The sequence below is a fragment of the Camelina sativa genome, chromosome 16 (genome assembly GCF_030686135.1).
Source record: "Camelina sativa cultivar CO46 ecotype springtype chromosome 16, ASM3068613v1".
Lineage (NCBI taxonomy): Eukaryota > Viridiplantae > Streptophyta > Magnoliopsida > Brassicales > Brassicaceae > Camelina > Camelina sativa.
In genome coordinates this window covers 18,649,957-18,662,585 of record NC_141895.1, presented here as the reverse complement: position 1 = coordinate 18,662,585, position 12,629 = coordinate 18,649,957, and the positions used below count along the sequence as shown (strand labels likewise).

The following is a 12,629-nucleotide window of genomic DNA, read 5'->3' as shown; positions in this document are numbered from 1 at the left end:
TTGTGAAGATTAATATAACTAAAACAAAAAAAGAAATTTGTGAATATAGTAACAAATCAAAAAAGGAAAACAAATTAGTTGCTTTTAATTCAGAAAGAAAATATTGGGTGCAGGGAATCTATGGGGAATATTATCTCGGACTAGGATGATTAGATGGGGATGCGTTAAGCACCGTTCTAGAACTCAAATCATGGTTGTAAAGCTAACTTGCTTCCGCAACATTAACTATCTATGCAATGTATTCACTAAACCCTAAACCGTCGTTTGGATCTAGCAAACCAAGCAAGCAATAAAAGTTTAGGTTTGATCTGTTCACAAGGTGCCTCAACTTCAACTTCTGTTGGCTAAGGTCCACCTTGCTCACCTATGTTCTTTTCTAGCAACTCAACAACATTTTTGGTGCCCTCGATGAATTTAACCTATGATCATAAACTAGGTAGCTAATCTAGTTTAGGCTTTAAGAACAACAATAGATGAAGAACAAAATAGATCAACCCCAAATCTAGATCACCATCGTTAGAGAATCATAAACCCCTTTGAAACCCAAAACTCAATAGAGAAACTACTCAGACATGGATAAATAGAAACAACAAATCAAAGATGAAGAAGACATAATTAAACTGCAAAAGAAATAAAGAGGGTTTAGAAATCTTCTCCAAAGTGTCAAGAAGGATTAGAGATCTTCTCCCAAAGTTTACAATTCTCAAAAGCGACGTAGAAATAAGGTTTTGCTTTCTAGAGGTCGAGCCTCGTGCTTAAATAGTAAACTAAAACCCTAAAAATCGGTTTAAAACGAAAAAGGAAAAGTTGTTTCGGGTTCGGGATCGGTCGATCCGAATGTGGATCAGCCGATCTAGGATGCTTTTTCTGTGTTTGCTCCATCTGCTAGCTTGTCCGATCGGTCTTCAACCAATTTAGCTCCAAATGTATGCTTTCATCCCCAAAACACTCAGTTTCCTTCAAAAGCAACCTAGAACCTGTACAAACTCATAGAAGACTAAAAAGACTTTAAAAGCACACTTTGACTCAATAAAAGACTCAAAACAAACCTAAAACCTATGGTTAAAACCTATAAAATACATACACATCAGGAAGCAAAGAAGACGAGTCCCTGGAAAAATCCTCTTCTGATACTATCAAATTGGGTACTTTCTCATCTCACTTTGTCTCTTTCTATCCTTCTTCTTTGCAATTCTTATTGCTGCAGTTGACAATATTTTGCAGATGAAAAAAAAGTTGCAGACAGTGGAATTAGTATCTTTTAAAAGTTCATGAAATACAATAATAAATTTTTTATTGTTTAAACATTTAATTTTTTTTTTCAAAAGTAAGAACCTCATTTACAAGAGTTTACGATTGGAAGAGTACAATTTTAATTAACAAAAAGTTTTTATTTTATAAAAGTATACCTTTAATACTAAAATATGTAAAAATACAAACCTACCAATAAAATGCTCTAAACAATTAAAGCAAGACCCATTGAAATCTTGCTGGAGATCGATGTTGTGATCATGAGTAGCTAGCCTAAAAGTATATATTTGCTAACTTTTTGATTTGAGCCGAAAAAAAAACATCAATTTGCAGTTAAAAGTAAGCAGTGGCTAATGTAAAGTGTAACTTGGACATGAAACTAAAGACGATCAGAGGAAACAGTAAGTGGTTTAAAGAGCCCCATGCAACCAGAACAGACTGCTTATAAGTTCTTAAAACTTTATTTCATTGGAGCAGGCATATAATATAACACATCTCTTAACAATGGTTATCAACAAAGGTTAAAACCAAATTCTGGGTATGAGACTTCTCCATCACCATTCACCAACACAAGTTGTTACCGACAAATTTAATCTAAAGATAGAACAAAAAGCATTTTCAAACAACTTTTAAAAAAGAAAAAAATATATACTGGAATATAACTTTCTTCTATTCATTATGATTAAATATACTTCGGAAGATAAATTTTCAAATAAACAAAACAGTGAGAGTTTACAAATGGATTGTTCTTACATAATCCATACAAAATTTGAATATAAAACACATAAGAACAACAAAGTCCCGGGTTTCATGTTCCACCCACCGTCAAAGTAAAGGTAATTAATAACACTCTTTCTTTAAATATCTCACTTCAGCTTTCTCTCTCTCTCTCTCCATTTACAATGACTTATACTAAGTCGAGACAAGTCAAAATCGATCTCTGGCTGGAGAAGAAGGACAAAGAGAAAGAGAAATACCCAAAAAACAAAGAAACCATTAAGTTGATAATTCTCACTCTGCTTCTCTTCTGCTCCGTTTGTTTCCTCTTCCTAATTCTCCATTTCCCCTTCCCAACAGAGTTCACAGCCTCACTCCCACGCACGTGCCACCACAATTTCACCGTCTACGTCTACGATCTTCCCAATGAGTTCAACATCGGCCTCCTCCAAAACTGCCGGCACTTGAACATCTACACCAACATGTGTCCACATGTGTCCAACAACGGCCTCGGCCAGCCTCTCCACCGCAGCGGAAGAACGTCGTGGTTCGCTACGCACCAGTTCATAGCCGAGATGATCTTTCACGCGCGTGTGGAGAACCACCCGTGCCGCACGCGGAATCCACACAATGCGGACATCTTCTACGTCCCTTTCTACGGTGGCCTCTACGCTTCAAGCGTGTTCCGAGAACAGAACCTGACCAAACGCGACGAGCTAGCCGTCAGATTAGTCGACTACATTAGTGATCAACGGTGGTGGAGGAGAAGTAACGGCCGTGATCATTTCTTGGCCATAGGGAGGACAGCTTGGGATTTCATGCGCTCCTCTGACACTGACTTTGGAGCAAACATCCTCATGCAAATGCCACGTGTCATGAACATGTCGGTGCTGACCGTGGAGAGGCAGCCTTGGAAAGGTGACAATCACTTTGGTATACCGTATCCTTCTTATTTTCATCCATACACGTCAGCAGAGATGGTGACGTGGCAAAACAAGATGAGAAGAGTCGAGAGACCAAACTTGTTTAGTTTTGTCGGTGGGCCGAGGAAAGGGTTGGAGAAAGCCGCCATTAGAGACGAGCTGATCAGACAATGCGCCAAGTCAAGCCATTGTGAGCTTCTCAAGTGTGAAAATGGAGGGTCCAGGTTTTTTCTTCTCTTTACTCCTTTTTTTAATACGTTTTCGCATTTAGGGTATTATTTAATACAGCGACCACAATTTTCATATGGGGGGGGGGGGGGGGGGGGGGTCCATAATAATTAGACAGTATTTAGCTTTTATTGACAACTAGTGCCACATTTGGTAACTTTATTACATTTACATTTTCATTGGTTAACACTCTCTCAACTTATTTGACTAAGAGTTGTAACAATAATTCAACTAGGGGACTTGGTTGTTGAACTGTATTTTGAGTGCTTTGTGTCTCCATTTTTTGTTGTCTTCAATATTTTAATCTTGATTATTTGGTCAATCTAGGTGCCACGACCCAATGACGGTATTAGGAGTAATGGCTCGGTCACGGTTTTGCCTACAAGCACCAGGGGACTCATTCACGCGCAGATCAACATTTGATGCGATATTAGCTGGGTGCATACCCGTATTTTTTTCACCCCACACGATGTATACACAGTACTTGTGGTATCTTCCGGACGATAAAAGAAGTTACTCAGTGTTCATGGACGAAAAGAACAGCACTCAAATAGAACAAGAGCTCTTGAGGATCTCGGAGAGTGAGGTCGTTCAAATGAGGGATACAGTCATCTATTTGATCCCGAGACTGACTTATGCGCACCCAAACGCTACGAACTATGATTTGCCAGATGCGGTTGATGTAGCTTTAGAGGCACTAGCTAAACAAGCAAGGGCCAAGGTTATCGTTTCATTCTAAGCCATATATACCCTTGTGTATTTTCAGATGTAATTAATCCCAAAGAATAAAGAATTGTAGTAGCCAGGAATCACGCCAAGCAACTATTGTTGGTGATTATATTTTTATCTACATCACCTTTCTGCTGCACTGTGGGATCTGTGACTTTATCTGCTGCTCCATGAAGTATCAACATTGGCAATAACTTAGACAATTCACAATTATGCACTTGTCTATGATTTAAAACATTCCGTTATGTATTTGATTCAACAACTGACGACCTTATGAACTTGCTCCTCGATATCTCTTATCACATCGCAAGTTACAAAAGCGATTTTTGGACACGTTTGGTCATCGTAGCCAACTCACATCGCATCCACAGTTAACAAAAACATTAAAGAGGAAAGTGACTATTGAGACTACTACAATTACAATTACTTGAGATTGTATAACTTTTGGATAATTCGCCAGAAAAATAGCCCATGACTACTTTAGAGGGCTCAAGCCCAATTTAGAATAAAAAGTTATCTTTTCTTGACTATCTTATATATATAATATAAGTATGTACTTGGGCCTTCTACAGTTCTACATAAAAATGCATGGACTATTTGGACCAAGAAAGCCTAACTTTTTTTATAATATAGTACTAATCTGTTTGACAACAACAACAAAAAAATATAGTACTAATCTATAATTAAATAACACTTTGCAAGTACATATTATAATTAATGCCCTTAATTTGTTTTTTAGTAATTTATATATTCAAAACTAATATTTTAATAAATACCTCAGTGCTATGAAAATTGTTTTCTTTTCAAAATATTAAAATTATAAGAATTTTGATGTTGAATTTTGATTGATATTTGTCATATGAAATCATTGACATTTGTTAACAACATAATCAAATAACTGGGATTAATACAGCCAATATAATGTAATTTTCAGATATTTGCAGCCAATTCATAAGTGATTTTATAGCAGTATTTTCTATTAAAATTCGTATAGTTTTCATCCAAAATTCAACGAGAGCTATATGAGAATATATGGTGCTTTTACTTGAGTTGAAAAAATAATTAAATAGGAAAATGATTAATTAAAACTACGCTGTACTTTTTTGTTTGAGTCTCAATACAGTTTGTTTAGGGACAAGCGTGTGGAGAGGCAGAGCATGGCAGCATGTGGATGCTCAAATTGCAGAGAAGTTTAAACTATGTTTGTATAAAAAAATTATATAAATTTTACAATTTAATGGACATCATCATAATGTTGTGTTTCCCTTGTAAACATTTGAAGAATATATAATTTGAGTTTCGTTTTTTTACAACATTTTTGTTTTGTCTCATATATTTGTTACGTCACGACTAGGTACCTAAACCTCGTTCTCAGCTTTAATAAATTACAAAACCCGACATATCGTTCCATTCGACTTAATTTATACTACATCTACATGGCAGCATGTCGTATATAGATGGTACAATATCGTATTATCTATATTGAAGCACCTTGTCGTTTATTTCAGCGTGCAACAAAGGTTTGGTAGAGTTCAAAAATATAGTCGTCATGCTATTTTCAGTAAACTAAACTGGATTAATATTTTGGGATACCACTTAATTATTGTCAAGTTTGAGTTTAACTTGGTTTCATCATATCACCACAAAAGATCGACGTATATGTATAGGTGAAGTGCATATCACGTATTGGATCGAATGTAATTAATTTGATGTCTTTTATGTTGAGTTGTAAATTACGGACGATGAGGCAATATGTTAATCGACTTCAACCAGTTTGGTCAACATAGGGGTTGGAATGGGGTGATTGTGTCCCCCGACAAAGTCTTAACTCTTAACTTAAGATGTTCTACCAATATTTATCGTTCATGCTCATATTGTGGATGACCATTTCACTAAGCAATTCATTGTTTATGCATATATTGTGGTGCATGCATAGTTCGGGAAGAGAATTTTTGATCACATTAAAATTTTTAGCTAGTCTTTTTTTTTTAAAAGGGTACTAAATGAATGTCTAGAAATTCAATTTATTTGTAAATAATTTTTAACATATATGTGATTCATTATTTGACAAAAACGTGTGTGTGCGTGTGATAAATTGTAGTGAGAGTTTTTTTTGTCTAACTTGCCGAAAAAATAAACTTGACTACTACTTTTATTTAGACCAATTTAATTCGTTCCCCCTTTTTGACTTGGAAATTAAAGTCAGCTATATACCATTCAGTTTTATATAATTCGAGTTGTATCAGTTGGCTGACTATTATTTAATATACGTAATGATTATACTATAAGTTCAGTTCTAGCGGAATACTTTTTTTGGACGTATAGTGTTTTAACTATTATTATCCTTTAATTATTATATTAAAACGAAGTTAAGGACTAAATTAATCTATTTTCCATAAGAGACAAGACCTACGGCACTTGTTGGATCATGATTAGAGCAACAGGTTTAACATTAATTAGATACAGATACAATACAGGTCCGGATGATGAATGAACCGTTGAGTTGTGCAGAAGCCAAGTGGACCCTTTGTCTAATTTTTTCTTTGTCGTCTATTTCTCAAGTTTTCTAATTATAAGGATTCTTTCTGATAATTAATTTCTCACCATTAGTCTCTAATAATTAATAAAAATTCTATTATAATCCAACAGCGGAAGAGTTTCTTTAAGAGAAAATATTATCATTATTTTTTATGTCATTTACATTATAATTGAATCTTGTTCAAAAGAATTTTTGATACGTGCATATCCATATATATATAGTACGTACGTATGTCCTTTCATAGTTTTTTTTTTCTTTTTCAAATCTCATATGATTCACATATGACCATCAATAAAAAAAACCCGTGTGGATCTAGACACGCATGTGTGCATACAAATATAACCCTCATGTCTATATTTTAACCATAGAGTAAAATCTCTCACATAATACATTTACATATTGTAATTTATGTATCCATTTGAATCTGTTACATGAAGAAGACCCTGTTTGGAGTTTGGACCATTATTTCATATCATCTAACTAGAAAACATTTTGAATCTTAGTGTAGTTGTATTTAGTGTCGGTTATATATCTGATTATAATTGATGATAATGTGGGTGAAAGGGAAAGTTTTAGTTAGTTAAATAAATGGATAGGAAAACCTGATTAGCATTAAGAAATATTATAATTTCTCTCGTATTGGATTAGAGAAGCCATTGACTTTGCGTAAACATTGGTATACAATTGATTAAATACTTAAAAATTTTAAAAAATAATATATTTAATACTTAATCCACAAGGAGTAGCTAGGTAGACGATAGCATACATCAACATCATAGCCTACGACCAAAAACCAAAAGGAACCATCTTGCTTCAACGTAAGCACGTATAGATTATTCTCATCGGTTATGTCTTCGTTGCATAGAATAAGCTTAATAACGAATTTCGCAGAAAGAGGCCGTTCAAATGTGTGGTACGTACGTCATTATCAAGAAAAGAAACAAATGTGCATTACGCATTCTTAAAAGTGGACTAGTCAGATTTTTGTCCGAGGAGATAAATAAAAATTGTGAAAAGATGAATTGTGTAGTACGTAGGAAGAATACAACAACATGCAGTATTCAAGTGTTTTTTAACGATATAACTTCAAATCACACACATCATATAAAGCTAGGTAGGTCCGAGCAGTGCCGTGCCCAGGTCTATCGGGACTTAAGGCGAACTTAACATTAAAGGTTCTTTTAATATATTTTATGAAAAAATAAATAAATATTAAAATTCAAAAGTATAATAAAATAAATATCAAAAATTCAAAAATATAAATTTTTGAAAAAAAAATATATCTAAAAAAACCTTAAACATAATCGTTCTTCTTTCTCAATAAACTATTTTACCAACTTCTCTTAATCTTTTTTCCTTCTGTTTCACGACCTTACTCGGTCTTTCACAATTTAAGGTTTTGTTTTCCTTTTTGTCTATTTTTATAAATAAATATATTTAAATGAGTCATACATGGGTTGTTTAGGAAATAAAAAGACTCTTCAAACGATAATGATACATCATATTTTTCAGAATTGAGATTCCAAAAACACACACAAAAACTATATATTTTGGGGGCCGGAAGCAAATGCCTTTTTTTTTACCCATAGGCACGGCCCGGGGTCCGAGGTTGTTCATATTCCGGATGCTCTATGCACATGTTGATTGTTTATCATCGTGGATTGATATATAGCACGGTTCAATAACTTCAAAGAGATTGTATATTTGATGAACTGCGCAATAAATTCACGGTTTTTCTATATCAAACCGAGTTTCTAGTACCATATATATATACATAAGAACGTTCTAGAATAAGACGATGAGGTTTCCATCTAATGCGAATGTGAATTTAATTTCAATGTCATTTTTGAAGAAGAACTAAGCACAAGTTAGATTGAATAGTCATATGACATGTTTTAAAACTCGTTACAAACAGATATTGGTGTTCGTACGTCAAATCGTACACATACATTTGGTGTAAGAAAAATCAAATATAACCAAAGTCAGAGATAGTAAGAGTAAATGCCATAATCACCGGGAGCAATATGCGAGAGATGTTTCATCATAAAAACGATCGTTTAACCCTCTATTCCGGACCTCAACATCCACTTCCAATTTAGAGAAAAGAGAAAGAGGATTGCTTATAAGTTAATAGTAGATGAAGATTATTATATGTGCATATAGAGTTTAAACAACGAGGAAAAAAAAAATCACAATCAAGAAGAGAAGCATGTGATGTTTTTGTAGTTCTCGCAAATCGCAATAACCCCAATAAATCATCCCACGCGTCTCTTTTATCTCACCCTTCTTCACTTGTTTTCCTCTCCCATTCTCCTTAGTCCTCACACTTCCAAAAACACGTGGCATCAGTGTTTTTAAAAAAACCCAAAGCTATAATTCCTTCTTTTGCCATTTGGATGATCTATCTATTTTTGTCCTTTCTTTTTTTCAATGATAAAAAAAAAACACATTTGTGTGTTACAAAAAATAATAATGATGGGAAACACATTGAAAACCCAACAAAAACAAAAACAAAAACAAAACTCTCTTTTCTTTTTATTTTTTTCCTTAAAAATGTCAGGAAAAAAACAAAGGTTGTATATAACCTGAAAACAGTGATGTTTTTCTTTTCTTTTTTTCTTTCATTTCATCGGTATGTCTTTGTTAATCTCTAGGTTATATCATCACGTCTATAGATTTTAAACAAATGGTTCTTTAAAAAATCATAGACAGAAAAAAAAAAAAAAAAAAAAAACTCTCTCTTTGTTGTTTTCTTAATCATGCAACTAAGCTATTCCAACAATTTCTATCTCAATTTTTCACGATTTATTTCTCCTCTAAAACCCTCTCCCAAACCCACAAGTAGTGGTGATACATTACAGGTCAGCCAACTCCATTGAAGTGAAGAAGCTCTCTCTTACCCCAAAACCCAAGAGAGAGAGAGAGAGAGAGAGAGAGTAGTGTGGTGCATCGTTACAAAAGACACAACAACAACAAAAAAAAAAAAGAACCGTACGAAACTATTTTTTTGTTTTGTCTCTTTCCGTGTTGTTGTTGTTTAGCTAATGACAGAACTCAACTTCCTCCTCCAAACAACAATCTCCGATCGTCTCATCACCACCACCACGACGAGAACAACGTCACCGCCGTCTTTCTCATCATCACATTCTTCTTCTTCTTCTTCTCGCATCATCTCTTTCACCAAACGAAGACAAAAACACCAACCTTTAGTAGTATCCATACGCATGGAGGATCAGTACTACTACTCACGGCCAAAAGACAAAGTCGTCGTCATTTTAGGAGCAACCGGCGCCGGAAAATCGAAACTTTCCGTCGATCTCGCCACTCGTTTCCCTTCAGAGATCATTAACTCTGACAAAATCCAAGTCTACGAAGGCTTAGAGATCACAACCAATCAGATTACGTTACAAGAGCGTCGCGGCGTCCCTCACCATCTCCTCGGTTACCTCAACCCCGAACACGGCGAGCTCACCGCCGCGGATTTCCGCTCCGCCGCTTCAAACGCCGTCGAAGACATAACATCTCGTCAAAAGCTCCCGATCATCGCCGGTGGATCTAACTCATTCGTCCACGCACTCTTATCTCAACGGTTCGACCCAAAGATCGATCCTTTCTCATCCGGGTCGGGTCTAATCTCCTCAGATTTGCGTTACCAGTGTTGCTTCATCTGGGTCGACGTGTCGGAGACTGTGCTCTACGAGTATCTTCTCAAACGGGTCGACGAGATGATGGATTCGGGTATGTTCGAAGAGCTATCCGGGTTTTACGACCCGGTTAAATCCGGTTTAGAACCCCGGTTTGGGATTCGGAAAGCTATAGGTGTACCGGAGTTCGACGGTTACTTCAAAGAGTATCCACCGGCGGGGACGATAAAGTGGGATGCTTTGAGAAAAGCGGCGTACGATAAGGCGGTTGATGATATCAAAAGGAACACGTGGACGTTAGCGAAGAGACAGATAAAGAAGATTGAGATGCTAAAAGACGCCGGATGGAAGATACAAAGAGTTGATGCAACGGCGTCGTTTAAAGAGGTTATGAAGATGAGTACGTCGTCGGAGAAGAAGACGAAGAAGTGGAGAGAGGTTTGGGAAGAGCAAGTGTTGGAGCCAAGCGTAAAGATTGTGAAGCGGCTGTTGGTGGAAGATTAGGTTTTTTTTTTTTTTTTTTTTTTGCCAGCCATTTTACAGCTCATTTTTGGAAACTATTTTTTTTGGTCATGTAATAAAAAAGTTAAATGCAAAAAATGACAAAAAAAAAAGAGAGATTTTTGTTGTTGTTGTTGTTTTGTTGGGAAAACATGATACATATGATCTCCTTCTCCGCCATTTTTGGTATTTAAAAACCTCAATTGATGGGAAAACAAAGAAAAAAAAAAGCTAGAAAAGGTTTGTTGTTTTTTTCTATAATGTGTACCATTTTTTCAAAAGTATATTATTTTGAATTAAAGTTTTTGATCTTTAGGAAAATTAGGAGATTCTTGTTTGTTGTAGTAGTATGCATAAATGTTGTGTATAGAGAAGAAAGCAACGGCATGGAGAGAGAGAGAGTTTGTATTTAGCGTCAGAACAAAAAATACCTTTTTTGTTATTGTCATTGTTTGTGGACCTCAATCAGTCTCAAACCAGCTTAACCAATCTTGTGTTTTAGTCTAAAGATTACAATTATTTCTCGTTGTTACTTCGATTAGAAAAGTTTTTCATATTGACTCAACTTGATCTTCCATATGAGCTGTTATTGTATTTTAGGTGACTTTGCTGAGTAATCCAAATAAAAAAACTAACAAAGAATATAACCAGTTATTTGAAAAAATTAGAGAATTAGGATCAGAGGTAAGAGAAATTACCATTTTAGGTTTTGTGGTTTAGGGTAGTGGTGGATGGAGTGGACGGCGATGGAGGTAGATGGTGGTCCGGCGATAGTCCAGCGGTGGCCCGGCGAGGCTCCGACGGTGTCCCGGCGAGGTTCCGGCGGTGGTCCGGCAATGCTCCAGCAGTGGTATGACGGTGCTCCAGCGATGCTCCGACAGTGGTCCGACGACCGGAAGTAGTGTAATGGTGGTAGAAAATGATTGTTAGGCAGTAGAAGGGGTGGGCATGATGGTGATAAGAGTGAATATAGGAAAGATAAAATGGTATATATTGTATAATATATAGAGAATATGTTAGGTTTACGGTTAGAGTAGTTAGTTATTTAATTTTAGTTTTTTTCTTAGTTAGTTTTGCCAATTTCCGCTGTATTTATGTAGTTTTTAGTATATGTACGAAAGAGAACTAACATGAGTAATATGTAGCAATTGTACAATCATTAAGTAAACATCTTTTATTGGTATTTTATAACATGTTGTGTATCTATATAAAAAAGGTAGCACATACTTGATCAAATTTAATCTTACATTATATATAAATGAAATTAAGAAATGATACAACGGTTTTAATCTAGAACTTAAACATAAAATTAGTCATTATAAAAATATTTTGTAGACTGAAGGTCATCATCAAATGTAGCTTACATAAACCTTGCGTACGTAGGATAAACGGTACATATGATGCTTGATCGTTAATGTATGGAAGTCGAGCTATTTTTTTCCAAGTTTCGTCTGTTTTTGTATTATGTTTACTTTTTGGATTATATCAGAATGTTGCAACCTGAGCCGCAAGGAGTTTTCTGATTCAGACAGCCCACGAACTTAGTTGAAGTCAGATATGACAACTAATACTTAATCAAAACGAAATCCTCCAAAATCTTAAAAGACAATCTTAGATAGATTTTATTCGACTAGTTTTTCAATGATCTCTGTAATGATTTGTTTGGACTTATAAAGTTTTAAAGCCTTCTTTTTTTGGTCCAAGTTATTTTAAAAGTATTTTAGGTTCAATTAAGTCTTCATTATAACAGACATAACGAGCTGATATGGATTCTTATACAACTTCCACACGATATTTTGTTCCACATCTAGTTAGCCATGGATCTATAAGCTCTCGTCACAAGATATATATTGATTCTTAAGTTTTTAGTGCATGCACCACGTCTAAACAATTCGTAACTAAAAAATAAGATATAGAGAAGAGACTTTGTAATACAAAGATCATTGTTCGTGAATACTACACGTGGTTTAGGACCAAGAACTTTAAACTCGTCATACTTTTGTGTTCGAATGCATCGTGTGTTTAGTCAATGTTACGAAAAATAAATTCTTTTACGAGAAAAACATGGTCATGTGGATAGTCAATGTTATATGTCGG

The 12,629-nt window shown here is 35.1% G+C and overlaps 1 protein-coding gene and 1 pseudogene across 2 annotated transcripts; both read left to right on the top strand.

The window, feature by feature from the left end:
• Nucleotides 1-266: 266 nt before the first annotated feature.
• On the top strand, nucleotides 267-3,987 carry LOC104753685 (putative xyloglucan galactosyltransferase GT17). Its single transcript, XM_087493087.1, has 2 exons — nucleotides 267-3,115; nucleotides 3,447-3,987. The coding sequence occupies exons 1-2, from the start codon at nucleotides 2,154-2,156 to the stop codon at nucleotides 3,856-3,858; spliced, it is 1,374 nt and encodes a 457-aa protein (XP_087349213.1). The 5' UTR covers nucleotides 267-2,153; the 3' UTR covers nucleotides 3,859-3,987.
• A 4,480-nt stretch (nucleotides 3,988-8,467) lies between these two features.
• On the top strand, nucleotides 8,468-11,031 carry LOC104750663 (adenylate isopentenyltransferase 1, chloroplastic pseudogene; annotated as a pseudogene). Its single transcript, XR_015583824.1, has one exon. The product of XR_015583824.1 is annotated as an adenylate isopentenyltransferase 1, chloroplastic pseudogene (transcript).
• The last annotated feature ends 1,598 nt before the right edge of the window (nucleotides 11,032-12,629 follow it).